The 16,883-nt window shown below is 31.8% G+C and overlaps 1 protein-coding gene across 5 annotated transcripts in view; it reads right to left on the bottom strand.

Moving 5' to 3' along the window:
- Positions 1 to 16,883, bottom strand: part of PTPN12 (protein tyrosine phosphatase non-receptor type 12) — a 94,136-nt gene that overhangs the window by 44,881 nt on the left and 32,372 nt on the right. For all 5 annotated transcript variants that reach the window (XM_074194011.1, XM_074194007.1, XM_074194009.1 and 2 more), the window contains exons 2-4: positions 13,021 to 13,129; positions 1,844 to 1,920; positions 638 to 733 (exon numbers count right to left, since the gene is read on the bottom strand). In XM_074194011.1, the coding sequence (XP_074050112.1) occupies positions 638 to 733; positions 1,844 to 1,920; positions 13,021 to 13,129 (282 nt within the window). The remainder of the gene's footprint in view (positions 1 to 637; positions 734 to 1,843; positions 1,921 to 13,020; positions 13,130 to 16,883) is intronic.

Here is a 16,883-nt window from a genome sequence, read left to right as displayed (position 1 = left end):
ATTTTGAATAAATTAAAATACTTTAATTGCTCTTCCAATTATTAATGATATAGAAAAAATTATTTCTTCTAAAACAAAAAGTCTTATACTAATGTATTTGTTTATAGACCCAAATGCAGATATGTTAATAAATTTAGAAGAACAATAACAAACTGCAGTTTTATACAAATTTTAATGTAATTTTTATGCAACTTAAGATTTCCGATTTTTTTACACTATACAAATGTTTTAGATTAATTATAAAGCAAGCAAAAATATAAAAAATTTTAAATAATTTTCACAGATTTTTCTAAAATTAGGAAATATGATTTAATTACGTTTCTTACACTATTAAATCTTTCCTATAAAGAATATTGAAAAGATAATTAAACAGTAATGCCTAAAAATACCTCAAATTTCAGGAGGCATTAGGAAAATAACTGAAGTTTGAAATGTCTTAATAAACCTGTTACATTGAGTCAAATTTTGATGTAATGTAGCAAAAGTCCATTGGAATAAGAAAAAGACAATTACAAGTATGACAGAGACCTCTTTATTTAGAGAAACATGATTAATTAGGTATCTCTGAAGTGTTCTTAGTTTCACATAAATCTCACTACTAATTCTTATAAAACAGATTTGGAAACAAATTACTTACTACAACATTGTATTCCCATATCATCCTCCAAAAATCTATTACTGTATTTGCTAATGGTCCTTGGGTTGCAACATATGCTTTTGGCCCATAGACTCCCTAAAAAAAAGAAAAAATTCACTTACAAAGAAATATTAAAAAGTATTAATCTAGGCATCTCAGACTTGACTCTCACTTCTCCAAAATGATTTCTAGTACTGATAGTAAGTCAACCTTTTAAACCATATTATTAAATTTCATGTTTAATACAGACAACAGAACCTTGAAGTTCATGTAGACATCAATCTTGTTTTATATAAGGGATCTGAGGCTCAGAGTGGTAAACCAACTTGTATAATAACTAGATAGTCTCTTAAGATCTTCTCCAAGACTTCTTACTCATTTTAACTCTTCTATAAGGCTAGAGGAATCACAAAGATTATGGTAAAGGGACATGGGCAAAAAGGAGAGCAAATTATTTTCCTGTTCAACCTTGAATGAACTATTTTTTTTATATGCAGGAAGTGATTTTAAAAAACTAATTTTATAATATGCAAAAACATGTAATAAAAATAAAATTTCTAAATCAAAACAGAATCCAACACATCATTAATTTTTCAAAAAATACTTCTTATTTTAAAATTCATCTTAAAAGGTTCCACTGAAAATAAAATGCTATTTTAAGTAGTTTACATAGTGATTTAAATAATACTAACATCCTTCAAAATATAGGCAAAACAAAATTAAAACTTTCAGAAGAATGAAAATAAGACTTCTTTGACCAAATGAATTTTTTTGCCAGATCTGAAATTTAATCAGTATAGGGAAGTAGTGATGAAGAAACTTTTTAATCAATGTAGAGGGGTAACTACTTACTGCTATATCTTCCTCCAGAGGTTATGGGATTTATTTGTTCCTGGGTAATATGGACAGTATGTGTCAGGAGTAAGACTTAAAATTCACTTTGGAGTCTTCCTGACTCCAAGTCTGGCTCTTTTATCTACTATGTAACATTTTCTCTTCAAAAAGCAGAAAGAAAAATTTTTCATTATACCTATAGTTCAAATTGCTGTCATAAATCAAAACTGAATTATTAATTCTGCTAAATAAAATCTAAGAAGCTCTAATTGCTTATCTCACAGAGTTCAGGTCAAACAAAAATACATGTAAAGCTCTGAAAACCTTAAAGTGCAATGTAAATACTAGATGTTATTATGTGTTAAAATATACCTTAATAAAATTCGCATTGATGTAGTCTGAATCTTGGGAAGGAGTCTTTAGAGTCAGTTTAACTCGGCTGTGATCAACTATAAAAGAAAAGATTCCAATAAATTATTTCCCATTTTATGTGGCGGTATTTTTGTAAACACTATTTGGCAAAAATAAATGAAACAATTACACTGACTACTAACAGTCAAACAATAATTTATCTATTCCAAGAATAATGGATCAATGAAAACAGGAATCCTGAAAAATACCAGTCTCAAAATGCTTGTTGGCAAGAAACTAAATAAAGTAACACACATTAAATGATCTGGGTTTTTATAATCTGCCATTTAATTTTTTTTTCCTATTTTAATTACTGGAATGAAAACTATGTCAAATAAACCAGGAAGCATCTGGGGGCTGCGAAGCTGTAAAATGAACTGGATAAGGAAATGGCAAGTCACTCCAGTCACCTTTACCAAGAAAACCTGAAATGGGACCCCAAAGAGTTGAACAGTATTTAAATGACTGAACAACAGAGTGGTTTATAAAGATATGTTTTATTTCTGCTTGGTCGAATTAGCTAATAAACCCTACTTAATATAGTACTCTAGGTCTAAAAGGAAGTTTGAGATGGGAAAAATATAATTTTTTGTATTACTTCAACTGCTCAATACAGCTCTCCTCAGCTATACAAAGTACAACTTGACCAGATTGATAGTTAGCCATTAATATTGTGTCATTACATAAATTCACTTTATGGCAAATTATTAATCCAGTCACAACCACAAATAAAGTCTTATCATTACTTTTTACTCAATGGCACTAAGAGAGAAAAATGTTAGGGACAGAAAGCTTGCATATTGTTAGTGAGTTCTTTAAGATAATATAGTGCAAAAAAGTTTTACTGTGACCTGAATCTTCAATTAAGAAAGTATAACTTCACTGGGAAAAATTCACTAAAATTTTTATCTGATAATTTATGGAAAAGGAAAATGCAAAAATAAGTGAAAGGTGTACTGACAAATAGAATGAAAAGAACTGAAAAGGGATATAATCTTTTAATTAACCACTTCATCTTCTCTTAGGAGATAGTCTTAGGAAGATGACAGTTCCAAAAAGATCGATCTTCTGCTATGTCTCCATTAATTTCTTTGTTCATTCACTTTCCATGTTAGCTTACCTTTTTTATTTAAATGATTTTATCAAATGACTATTTTAATATCTTTCTGCTATTTCCCCTCTTCAAGAACCATAACTACACTTAATCTATGAAGTATGCAAACTAACAAAATGATGTGAATTTAACAATAAAATTATTCAGTTACTTCAGAGTTTACCCTTTACATCTTCAGTGTGTCTGCCTGTAAGGACCCCAAATTAGCTCTTTTCTTCATTACATACTACATTAGATCTACAATTCAATCAAGAGTATGGCACGGGTTAGGTTTTTTCACTTCTTTATATCCTCTCAGCCCCTGTATAATGTCTAGCATATTATTAGGAGATAGGGAGAAAAAGTCAGTTTTCAATGTCTTTCTGGTCCCTTCCATATTCCTCATATTTTCACATTCCCTCCCCGAGGCATACTATGAATTTCACTTTTCTGCTTTCTCAGATTATTTGGATGACTAGACAAATGATGAGAACACAGAAGGAACGTTTCTATTTTTGAGGGCTCTTTAGTCAACTTCACAGATAAAAACATATTTATCAAATTTTTCAAGGGACACAGGCACAAAATCAAAATAAAGACTTTTTAGGCTCTCTACCTCATTTTCCTCATCTTTGAAAAGAGAATAAAATTTGTAGACAATATCTCATGTTATGAGAAAAATCAATTTGCAAACTTATAAAAGCAGAATTATGTAAACATATCAGAACAAGTTTGATTTGAATCTGTCCTTTCTTTAATTTCTAGGAAAGCCTCCTGTCGCCAAGAAATGGGTTTTTATGAGGATTTCATATATATGTGTGTGTGTGTGTGTGTGTGTATATATATATATATATATATATATATATATGTATGTATAAACACAAACAATATTTATCAGAAGTAGAACTTGAACTTAGGGTTTTCTTGGCTTTAAGACAGATTATTCATTGCCACAATACCTCAAGATAAAAAAAATGCCCTGCATAAAAATTTAAAAAGCAAATTATAAATATATCATAATAGCATAACTTAAGTATTATGTGTCTATTCTTTAAAAAATTAATGCCAAGTATAATCAGAATAATTAATGCCAAGTATAAAACTAGTCTTATCACTTCCTGGAATACATAAATGAAGGCTGTGAAGTTTTAACATGAGCAATGACAGTCAACATAGTGTTTAGTGGAATAATTAGAAGTCTGGAACCAATATACTACAAACAATTCAAATATCTATTTGAAAGGAGAAAAGCTAACTTTAAACAATCAGACAAGTCTTCTGTCAAATAATTTTATGTGACTCTAGATAGGGAGTGCTTACTACAAGGCATATCCTTAATCAATATAAGAGTTTCCCCTCCCCAATTGACAGAGGTCTAATTACTTTCTTTTTACTCCAAGCATTAGACAATGAATATAGATCAATCTATATAAAATCAGAAACATTCTAGGAGGAAATTCCCATTTTTAATGTGAGATCGAACTAGATAAACAAACTTCTATTCTATCAATGGAAAACAGAAACACATAGGAACAAATGTATACAAATTAAATAAAAAGTGAGGAGGGGAGCAGCAGGGGATGGGGCCAAGAAATGAAGCCTTTGTGAAGATTAGGAAGGTTCTCATATAGGAGGGGAGGTGACCTGAACTTGGATAAAAATCTTATACTCAAAGGGGAGACAGAATGAGGGACGAAGGAGAGAAGAGGGAGGTGCTATGGGGATGGAGAGGAGCAAACATTTTAGTTAATTCGGTTGAACCACCGAATGCATTAAGGGAAGCAATTACTAATGAAACAAAGTGAACCTAGATTGCAAAGGACTTCAAATGTTAAAAAGTATTTTGATGTCAATGACAATGAGAAACCAATGGAGATTCTTGAAGAAGAGAAGGACAAAATCAAAACTATGAGAAAAATGAATTAAATATAATAGTGACTGAAGCCAAGAAACCCTTAGAAGGTTACTGAAATATCATTGTACTTGGTCATGGTATTTTACAATCCTCACAATGAGGTACTTAGAAAATTCCACCAGGATGCTGTAATGCTTTAAATGCTTTAAATACATCTATGTCATTTTTAAAAGATAAAAAAAAAATGACAGAAATTTTATGAATGCAATTGAACCCTCCAAAATAAATCAGTACTTCCTTTACATGAAGTGACATCAAAAGTGAAGTCAGAGGAAGGCAAAGAAAGAAACTGGAAACATGGTCTAGGATTAAGAAATCAAAGAGTTAAAATACTGATGAAACTACACAGAAATGTTACAACACTCTTGAGCTCTTGCTCTGTGTCTCATTAGTATTTTTTCCATCAATGAAAGAGATCATCACTGAATTGGGCATGCAAATGAAAAACTATAAAGAAAACAAATTAAAAATCCCCAATTAAACATCAGAAAAGAAATACTGAATAATCAAAGGAGAAACAAAACTGAAACTTTTTTTAAAAATCGTGTAAGATAATTAGGAGCTGGTTTTATGGGGGTGGGGAATAAATGGTCAGTATCAAAAATGAATGGGTTGTTTTGCAACTCTAATAAAGATGACATTAAAGCAATTATTAGGAGCTATTTTGTCTAACTATATGCCAATAAAATTGGCAACCTAAATGAAATGGATGTGACTATACATGTATAATCTGAATATAACCTTACCTTATGAATTTGAAACTCACAATTTTTTGAAAAAGCAATGTATGTTAATGAATATTGAAAACATTAAAATTTTATTTACATAGAATTTGGGGAAAATAAAATTACATTTAAAATTGAAATGTATGAATATTTTCATAAAGTATAAATTGTCCAGATTAAACAAAAGAGGAAATAGAATGCTTAAACTTATTTTAGAAAAAGAAATCAAATAAACTATCAATTAGTTCCCTAAGAATAAAACCCCAGGACCAGCAAAATTTATAAAGATCATACAATAGGAGGGGTTTATACCAAGAATGCATGAGGGCAGGTTCAATATTAGCAAAACTATAAGAATAACTGACCATATCAGGAACAAAAACTAACCAAAATCATTTATATCAATAGATGTAGAAAAAAACATGACAAAATAAAACAACCATTCTTATTAAGAACACTAGAAAGAAGAAGAAAAGAACAAGCAATATCTATAATGAGGATAAACTTGGAGATCAGGGTAAAGAAGCAAGGATGTCCATTACTACTTACTGTTTTTTAAATTGTACTAAAAATTTGGCTATAGCAATTCAAAAAAGAAATATAAATGGGAGATAAAGAGGAACAAAAGTACCACTCTTTGCCTATTGTAACTTAAACAAAACTGCTGTGAAAACTGTTGTAGCCTTACAGAAATGAGGCTCTGACCAATATCTCAAGCCATATTCCAAGTATATTCAAAATGAGTAAATGACTTAGACATAAAGGGTAATTTCATAGACTAGTAAGGGAGCCTGTAAAAAAAAAAGTTAACTGTCAGATATATAGATCTATACATAGTACAGAGTTCACAACCAAACAAGAGATAGGGAGGATCACATGAGGCAAAATGAATAATTTTGATTATTGTGAAATTAGAAAGGGTTTCTACAAATAGTTAATGCAGTCAAAATTAGAAGGAAAGTAAGAAAATGCTGAGAAAGTTTCTCTGATAAAGGTCTCATTCTCAATTAAACAAATAACTGAGCCAAATTTATAAAAATTAAAGCCACTACCCAAATCAAAACTATCATATAGTCATATGAAAAAATGCTCTAAATCACTTCATATTAGAAATGCAAATTAAAACTGAGATACCATCTCATCAGACTGCCTTATCAGATTGCCTAAAATGACAGAAAAAAGTATATGACAAATGTTGGAGGATTCTGGAAAATAGTTAACACTAATGTACAACTGATGGAGCTAACTACTCTGGAAAAATCTGAAAAACAATTTGGAACTGTCCTGAAAGGGCTACAAAATTGCATACTCTTTGACTCAGCAGTACTTCTATTTGAGATTGAAATAAAATACTATTGTGCTATAAGAAATTATAAGGATAGGAAAGTTTCAGGGAAAAAAATCTGGGGAGAATCATATAGATGATGTAGAGTTAAGTGAGCAAAATCAAGAAAACACTATACACAACAACAATACTGCAGTGATAATCAACTGTGAAAGACTTAGCTACTTTGTGTAAAACAGTGATCCCCAACAATTCCCAAAGAACTCATGATGAAAACAGTTATCTACCACCAGACAAATAATAAACTCTAGGGCAGACCTCCCTCTTCTCTGACCACCAACATGACTAAAGTGGAAATGAGATTTGCATGACTTAAATCTGTATAATGGGGCAGCTAGGAGACAAAATAGATACATCATTGGGCCTGGAGTCAGGAAGACTCATCTTTCTGAATTCAGATCTAGTTTCAGATGTTTAATTAGCTGTATAAAGATATACAAATCACTTAACACACTTTTTTTCTCTTTAGCTCATATTAGCTCAGGAAATGCTAGAGAAGGAAATGGAAAATCACTCTAGTAGCTTTGTCTATTAAATCTCAAATAGGGTGATAAAGAACTGGACATAAATGGAAAAAAACGACTAAACTATGTATAATATGTATTATATTTCTAGTCTTCCCAATGGAAGGAACGGGGAATAAAGGGAGAGAATTTAGAACTGAAAATATTTTTTTTTAATTAACAGGAGGATTCTGGAAAGATGGCAGGGTAGGTCAGAAAATTCTAAGCTCTCCAGATATCCTCCACAAACAAGTCAAAAAGGCACTACAAGGTGAATGTAAACCAGAAAAAAAACTAACAAGCTGTTGCAGGGTCCAGGTGCAGGGACACATTGGCTATAGACATTAAAGGGACACTGAGTTCTCAGCCTTGGTTCCAGACCACAAAGGAGAAATGAAGATTATAGCCACTAGAGGATTCTGAAGGAGTAAAATCATTACCAACACAGTGTGCAGAGGGGCCCCAATTGTGTCTTAGTGGGAGAAAGGAGTAATGAGGCTAGGCCCAGGACGAAGCTCCTGAAAAGTCAGAATATCATCTCTCCACACCATAGGATTAAAGGTGAATATATGTCACTATACAATTTTTTTTTTAAGTAAGTAGGCAAACGAGGAAAGAACCCATAGACAGGTATTACAGAAGCTGAAAAGAGTAGAGAAAAAAAAAGCCTCTCCTACCTCAAAAAATAATGTCAAATCACTTCCAGTTCAAAAAGAATTCATAAAAAGAACTCAAAAAAGACTTTAAAAATCAAATGAGAGGAAAAAAGAAGAAAATAAGAACAATCCAAGAAAAAGATTATAAAAAAAAGTAAATCAAATGGAAACACAGATCCAGAATCTTAAGAAAATAATTCTTTGAGAGAAGCCAATGAAGTTATGAGATCAAGAAATAATACAACAAAATAAGAATGAAAAATAGAAGGGAATGTGAAACAATTCATAAGAATATGAAAGCTATGATCAAAAAAGAATCTTGATGTAGTAATATAAGAAATGATAAAAGTAAAGTATCCTAATGTAAGAGAAGTGGGTAAAGTAGAAATAGGAAAAAAAAATTCATTGATTACCACCTAAAAGGGATCCTAGGAGGAAAACTCACAGACTATAGCCAAATAAAAAAAAAACAGATTAAAGAGAAATATTAAGTGCAACAAGAAAAAACAATACAAATATGGCAGTATCACAACAAGAATTACATAAGAACTAATAGAGGCTATTTTAAAAGACTGCAGGTCTTGAAAACCCTCATATCAAAAAAAGCAAAAGAACTGGAGTTGTAGCCAAAAATATTATACCCAGCAAAATTAAGCATAATCATTAACAAAAAAAAAAGAGCATTCAATGAATTGCCAGACTTTCAGGATTTTATTGCAGAAAAGACTGGAATTTAATAGAAAATTTGACATACAAGAACTAATAAAAACATATAGTTAGTCAAAGACTAATTATAAGGGACTCAATAAAGACAAATTGTTTACTATATGTGGAAATGTAAACCACTATGTCAAAGACTGTTATTAGTAATTGAGTACTTTGAAGGAAAGACTGAGGTAGAACAGAGTAGGTTGGGATTCAGAAAAGCAAAAGTATATAAAAAAATAATACAAATGAAGCATGAGAGGAAGAATTGATAAAGAGGAATTAGATGGGGAAGGAGAACCGGAGGTTCTGGAAGTGTCTGTGTGTGTGTGTGTGTGTGTGTGTGTGTGTGTGTGTGTGTGTTTGTGTGTGCACGCATGCATGCATGCATAAATTTAAATTCAGAAAGAAATGAGGAGATAGGGAGGATACCTGGTTAGAGGATGAGGGAAGAGGATACCAGGATATACAGAAGGGTGAGTAGATTAATGGGAAAGGAGATAGAAGGGTGTAGAGGTTAAAATTCTTGGGAGAGAGGTGGGGCAAGGAAGCAAGTAGAAGAAAAGTAGGAGTTAGAAGGGGTTGCTTTCAGGAAATGTTACGAAAATGAGAGGTACTCACAAACAAAATATATAGATATCTAGGAATATCTACGTATAAGAATGCATATAGCCATGTGTGTGTATATATGAGTGTATGCATGTGTGCATCTGTAAGTGGGGATGTATGTACATGATGAATATCCATGTTTAATTATAGTCAAAGGGGGAGGGAGAAAAAAGGGGAGTAAACAATGCACAGAAGAAAACCTACAAGGAAGCAAAGAGGAAGACAATGTTAAACAGAATGTATAGTATTTTCATATAGGCATTCTTAAAATGTTTTATATTAATAAATAATATTTCATATTATGAAAATATTTTATATTATGAATTCTTTCATGTTTTGCTGTACACATGACAATATTTTTAAGTTTAAAATAAAAAAAATCAAAAAATTAAAAATAAAATTAACCAAAAAAAATTTCCCAAACAAATAACATGCATAGATGTAATTTTGAAATTACATATTACTATTTTTTTTAAGTAGTTCATGACGTTAGATTGTATCTTAGGGGAAAAAAGGCATGTCCAAAGCAGTTTTTCTCTGAAAAAGTACAATTGTTGAAAATCCATTGTTGTTGTTCTGTAATTTCAGTCATATGCAACTCTTCATGGCCCAACTTAGCGGAGATAAGAATGGTTGGCCATTTCCTTCTTCAGCTCATTTAAAAGATGAAGTGATTTGCCCAGGGTCATCTAGCTAGTAAATGTCTGAGACCAGTTTTGAATTCATTAAAATGAGTCTTCCTGATTCCAGGCTCAGCACTCTATCTACCACAATATATATATGTTCTAATGGAAATGGAAAAACCGTATCTCCTCAAATACCATTTTTAGTTCATTGGGAAATCTGTAATTATTTTTTGCCACTAGATGGCAATAATATGTAGTTGGTGAAGCAAAGGGCTATTTCTATTTATTAATTTCTGGGACCTGTTGGAAAATGCCAAAAGCTAAGTCTAAACAAATACACAGGCCTTTATCAGTCAGTCCTGTTAAAGATCAGAAAAATATGTAGTGACAAAATAGAGACTGACTATACACCCTGATTTCACACTGTGTCTACACCTGCCTGAATGCAAGCAAATCGATGAGGGCCCAAGAGTTATCTCTTTCCTCAGAAAGGAACCTTTGAATTTGGGAATAGCAGCATTTTCTAGGAGAACAAACGCCAAAGCAAAGCATGAGTTAAACTGGGGGAATTGGGAATGGAGCAAAGGGAGAAAACAAGTAGTGAATCTGCAATATTTTATTAATCTACTTTCTTTCGTCTTTTTTTATCTTTTCTATCACATGTATATATTAACCAAAGTTTCTTGGAGAAGTATTTACCATTAAATCCATCAAATAACAGGGGGAAGGAGAAATTAATTATCTTGCCTTTACAAATTAACCCATGGGTTCCTAAAAGCACTTTATCAAACAATGTAACATAGACTGAGTGTGATGATGCAGATATTCAGACTTTAAAAAAAAATACTATCTTATTCATAGACTATATAAACCTAAACTATTTCCTCTCAAATTTCCAGTGGTTAAAGGAAAAAGGGAACAAGAGTCAGAACAAAGGCTGTATCCTATCTAAGGAAAGGAAATCCTGACAGGGTGAGATCACAAAAGTCAGAATATTGCAAGACTAAGTATTGACATTCCCAAACTTAGCAACCGAGTAATGATGGAAATGAAACAAGGCTTTATATCTTTTCATTGCTTTGTGTGTGTGTGTGTGTGTGTGTGTGTGTGTGTGTATCTGTGGGAAAGGAAGTTTAGGGCTATAGGTATATATGCTAAATTCAAAGAGCTTTGACTTATGAGTCATATACTGGTCAAGGGAATCAACTGTAGTGTGTTTATAAAGCAATACAATATACTCTATAAATACAGCATTCCATTCAGATCACTAGAAAGAATGAGATTATAATGCCTAAAAGCATCATTAAACAATGAAAAGCAACAGAATCATTAACTCACTATCTGGCAAATAGAAGAATCGTAACAAAAAAAAACGGCAACAGAACAAAAAGCATTACATTTCTTTTAGTTCCTCACCCCTCAATTTATTTTAAATTCAGTTCAATCCCTATTTCTTTTTTTATTTTGGACATAAGGGTAAATGTTACTTGCATGGTTTTATTAAACATTATATAGAAAATACCACAATCAAGGAAATGAATGATAAAGCAGTGAGCAAAAACCTGGAAGACATGGGTTGGGGCTGCTAGGTGCTGCAGTGAATAGAGCACCAGCCCTGGAGTCAAAATCTGAGTTCAAATCCAGCCTCAGTAATTGCCTAGCTGTCTGACCTTGGGCAAGTCATTAACCACATTGCCCTAAATTTTTTTTTTAAAGATGATATGGGTTGAAATTACAGCACTCATGTACTGGTGCTTAGCACAGTGACTGGCTATATATAGCAGGAGCTTAATCAATGTTAGTTGATTATTTAACTGTGTGGCTCAAATAAGATTATATATGTAAATGACTTTTCAAACCTTAAATTACTGTCAGTTATGTCAAACAAAAAAATGTATTTCCAAATTTATTTTTCCTGAATTTATGTCACCAAACAGAGAATTTGCTTTTGATAATAAATTCCATGGTTCTCTTGAAAGTTGAAAAATTAATTTAAACAATCTGGTCATATTAGTTTAAAAGTACTATTTCTTGCAAATTAAAACAACTCTGAGGTACCACCTCTCACAATTCAGATCAAGTAATATGACAAAAAAGGAAAATGATCATTGTCAGAGGGAATGTGACAAAACTGGGACACTAATGCATTATAGGTTGAGTTGTGAACCAAATCAACCATTCTAGAGGACAATCTGGACATATGAACAGTTTTAAAGTCTTTTAAACCTATCTTTTGATTCAGTAATATCATCACTAGATCTGTATCCCAAAGAGATCATTAAAAAAAGGGGGAAAGATCCAGAAGTACAGAAATATTTAGAGCAGTTTTTTTATACTAGCAAAGAATTGGAAATTAAGGGGATTCCTATCAATCAAGGAATGGCTGAACAAATTGTGGTATATGAATCTGATGGATTATTATATCGTTCTATAAGAATGGGCAAAATGGTTTCAGAAGAACCTGAAGATACCATCTAGCTGCCACTCTGATCAAGACTGATCCAAGACAATTTCAAAGAAGGACCCAATGATGAAAAATGCTACTGATCTCCAGAGAGAGAACTGATGAACTCTAATTACAAATTGAAACATAAATGTTTCCTTGCTATGTCTTGATTTCTTTCTTTTCTTTTTTCTTTTTTTTTTGCTTTTTGGTTTATTTTTGGGTAACATGACTACTATGGAAAAATATTTTGCAAGACTTCACATGTGAAAATGATAAATTGTTTCAAAAAGAAATTTAGTATCAGACAAAAAATATTCTATAAACAAGACTACAGAATAAAGTTTAAAGAGCTTATTTACAAATGTAAGGAATGTTTTAATCTGGATACCTGTTCTATCAATGCACTTTTAAAACAAAAGCTTAAATGTCATCCAATCTAATCACCTAAAGTAACAGTAAGGTCACAAAAATAATTAGCACTTCTATCTGTTTTAGCAAAAGATGATTCAACTTACATGGCAATATGTCTTTGTATCTGTTCTTTTTAACATTTTCTTCTTTTTCTCCAGTGGCTGTTGGATAAATTTTTTCTGTTCGATATTTGGTAGATAATCGTCTTAGTCTCTGGAAAAAAAAAACATTTAGTCAAATAACATTTAAATATTTAATATTTTTAGAAAATTATTTTGAAGTTGTGCAGCATTACTAGAGAGGAGGGTGCTAACAAAAATCCATCCTCAACATCTTCCCAAATGTTTCTAGATTCAAAGTATTCTTTTCAACATTTTCCCAATTTCAAGGAGTTGACAATTCCCAAAGCAAATCTAATTTCATAATAAAAAAGGGATTAAGATTTTCCCTATAAAACTCTATAATAATAATAATAATAATATTAAACACTCCAAAACAAATAATGATCAGATTTGAGTTCTCCCTATGCAAGATAGAAAGATGCAAAATATACAGAGAGCTTCCAGGATGTATGACCAGATAGTTTTAGCAGAGTGAGGATTGATACTTAGGAGCATCCTGATATTCATAAAAATGGAAGAGTATTCCTTGTCTTTTCCATTCTGCTTTACCATACATTTGCCATTAATCTTATTGATTCTTTCACAACTTCTCTTGAACCTGGCCCTTTCTCTCATTAGATATTGCTTCCTCTATTGTAAGAGTCTAACTGGGTCTTCCTGTTCTTCTCTCTCCCATATTTAATCACAACAACCAAGATGATATTCCTAAAACAAAGATTTTTTTTTCAGTGCTTCCTATTACCTCTTCATTGTAGCATTTCAAATCTTCCCTAAGTCGTTCCCCATTTTATTTTGTATTATTTGCCTTCACATATACTAACAATATTTTTCAAAGTAGACTATCAAAGATATTACATTTTACACCTCATGCCTTTTTCCCCATATCTGAAAATGCTGTACATTCTCACCTCTACCTCTTCTTTAACTTCATTGAAAGGAGTGCTTCATTACTTCCTACGTAAAGGCCTTTCATGATCCCTTTAAGTTGGAAGCAATCTCTCCACCTCCCTTTAAATTACTTTTTGTCTTTTACAGTCCCAAGTAATAATCTAAGCCCCAGAAAGGCAGAAAATATTGCTGTCTTTGTCTTTTATACTTTGGTTCTATATCTGGTGCCTAGTACAGTGCTCCACACATTAAAGAACTTAAAAATGAAATTAGAGCACTACATTACAGAAGGCTTCTTCATGCACCAGAATATATCAAAAGATTTCTATGGAAAGTCACTGACAAGATAAAAAACATAGTGAATCACCCATGAGATTACAAATCCAAAGTAACAAGTGTCTCCTATACCACCCAGTACATATCACTTAAATAAAAGTTGAGGGCAGCTAGGGTAGTGTGCAGTAGAAAGAGCACAGGCCTGAAGTTAGGAGGACCTGAATCCAAGTACTTAATACCAGTGGGATTACTTTGGGCAAATCAATTAACCCCACTGCCCCCTACAAAAAATGCTGTAGAATTTAGGATTCCAGGATTCCATCTTTCTAAAGAATGACAGTATACAAGAAGCTGGAGAATGGGAATGCAAATGGAATGAGACTTGTTATTTTTTTAATAATCATAAAGATTTGGAATCAAAGCACTTTTCAAAGTCAGTAGTACAGGATTACAATGTATTTTCCTCAAAACAATTTTGGAAGGCTATTGTGCAACTGTTACCTTCATTTTTATATGCAGACCAAAAAAACTCCCCGAGTTTCAGGAAAATTTATGACTTGTTCAAATAGTAGAGTCAAAATTATAAGTAAAACCTTCATCTTCTCAAACCAGTCCCAATGTCTATTTCCAATATTAAAGTAAGCTGGACATTGGATTTTCAGTTTAATTTTCATGAACAGTTATTTGTCTTAAGTACTCCAAATTGCTTTCAAAATAAAACAAAACAGGGGAAGCCAGGTGGCGCAGTGGATAGTGTGGCTTTGGAGTCAGGAGGACTTGAGTTCAAATCTTACCTCAAACATTTAATAATCACCAAGCTGTGTGACCTTGGACAAGTCATTTAACCCTATTGCCTTAAATAAATAAAATTTAAAAATACCCCCAAAATAAAACAAAACCTCACTCATATCTGTAGAACAGAATTCACTTCTTAAATTTTTAAAGTAAAATTACTTAAAAGGCACTATGAAAAAATGCATCCTTTCATATCTCTTATGAATGCCTGACAAAGACCAATTCTGCTTATTCACTGTACTAAAGAAGCGGTTTGTGGCTTAGTGACAAACCCTTACCACATATGGCAGTAGGGATGTTCTTTGAGCTAGAATACTTCTGTCTGTCATCAATAACACTTCCTGCTTTCAGAAGCTCTGAAAAGTTGGCATTGTAAATTTTCTACTCAAGTATATCCCTGAAATCCAATCCCTACTTTCTTTTATATTTAAAGCTATTTTAATCAGAGTATTTTTGGTATATTTAAATTTAGCTGATGCCATAAAGTCAGACTACAACTTGAGTTTATTTTTTTTTAGTTATTCCTTTTCCTCTTTGGTTTAATTAAAATTAACAAAGAACATCCAATAATTTCATACAAACAATGCAAAAATTGGTTATTTGCAAACCACTACAATTAAATACATTAATACAATATTTTCTGTCTTTCATTATACTTAACATACATGACTTTTACTGCTTTGCAAATTGCTGTTTGCCTGAAAAAGTATCTATGCTGAACAAATGAAAAAAATATCCATTTTAGTACAAGAGTTATTACTATTGTAGGGGGAGACAGGTTAGTTCTTTTGCTCCTCACCATGTCAAACTTGTTGGATGGTAACTGTTATAATTAGAATCTACCTACTCAAAAAAATGTTTCAAGGACAGAAACATTCCTTTACTGATTTTCTATCTTTCCTTCAACTCACCACATGAATGGAGAAAAATTAACAGATGCATAATCTAAGACATGAAATGAATGCCATCTGCTAGACTGCTAGAGATTTTTCTGAATTTACCTTTCAACCCCATGCAAATAATACAAACACATTTTTAAAATTAAGATGAAAAACTTAATCAGAATCTTGAACTGAGTGAGAATAAGGTAAACATGAAATTCTTTACATTTGTGATTTCCTATGGTACCATAGTTCTTAAAATATACTAATGACTATGTTAATAGAAAATATGTCCAAAAGGAAAATCACTAATATAATATAGATACTAATTTATGATTTAAATGAAGAATATTAGCAGGGTTTCTATACACTAAATTATAATTTCTATACCCTCTATGCCTTCTAAGAAAAAGATGTATCATTTCTGAAATTTCTTCTAGTGTCAGCATTTTCTGGAATTTTACAAAAAATATTTTTAAAAGGATGATGAGGGGAGAATGATTAACAGAAAATATTCTCCTAGTATGGAAGAAAAGGGAAATATAGCAATTCTGTGTGAAAGAAGGGAAAAAAAAATGTTCAACACAGCCTATGATGGCTAACACCACCCCCCAGCCCTTACCCAATACAAGTAGTTCTTCACTGGCAAAGAAAGAGTTCTCAGAAACTCAACTGCTTCATGTGTATAATGGTAAACCTTATACTTACTCTACCTACCTTCAACAAAATTGTTGTAAGAAAAGTGTGTTTATTAGACATCCATTTGGTCCTTCCCAATCTGGGAATTTTATGATTCTATGATGCCCCCTTTTAAATGAGGTTAATATGCACAAAGGTACTTTATAAACTTTAAATTCTACAAGCTTATATGCTCTTCTGGAATATAATCTAATTGATTCTATTCTATAAATCCAGGGGCAGGGTTATTTCATTTATGTCTTTTTATTACCAGACTTAGCACAGTGTCTGGCAAACTGTAGGTATCTAAACACTGAACTTTGTTTT

Source organism: Macrotis lagotis, chromosome 7 (genome assembly GCF_037893015.1).
Source record: "Macrotis lagotis isolate mMagLag1 chromosome 7, bilby.v1.9.chrom.fasta, whole genome shotgun sequence".
NCBI lineage: Eukaryota > Metazoa > Chordata > Mammalia > Peramelemorphia > Peramelidae > Macrotis > Macrotis lagotis.
This window is presented reverse-complemented; position numbering and strand designations above follow the sequence as displayed.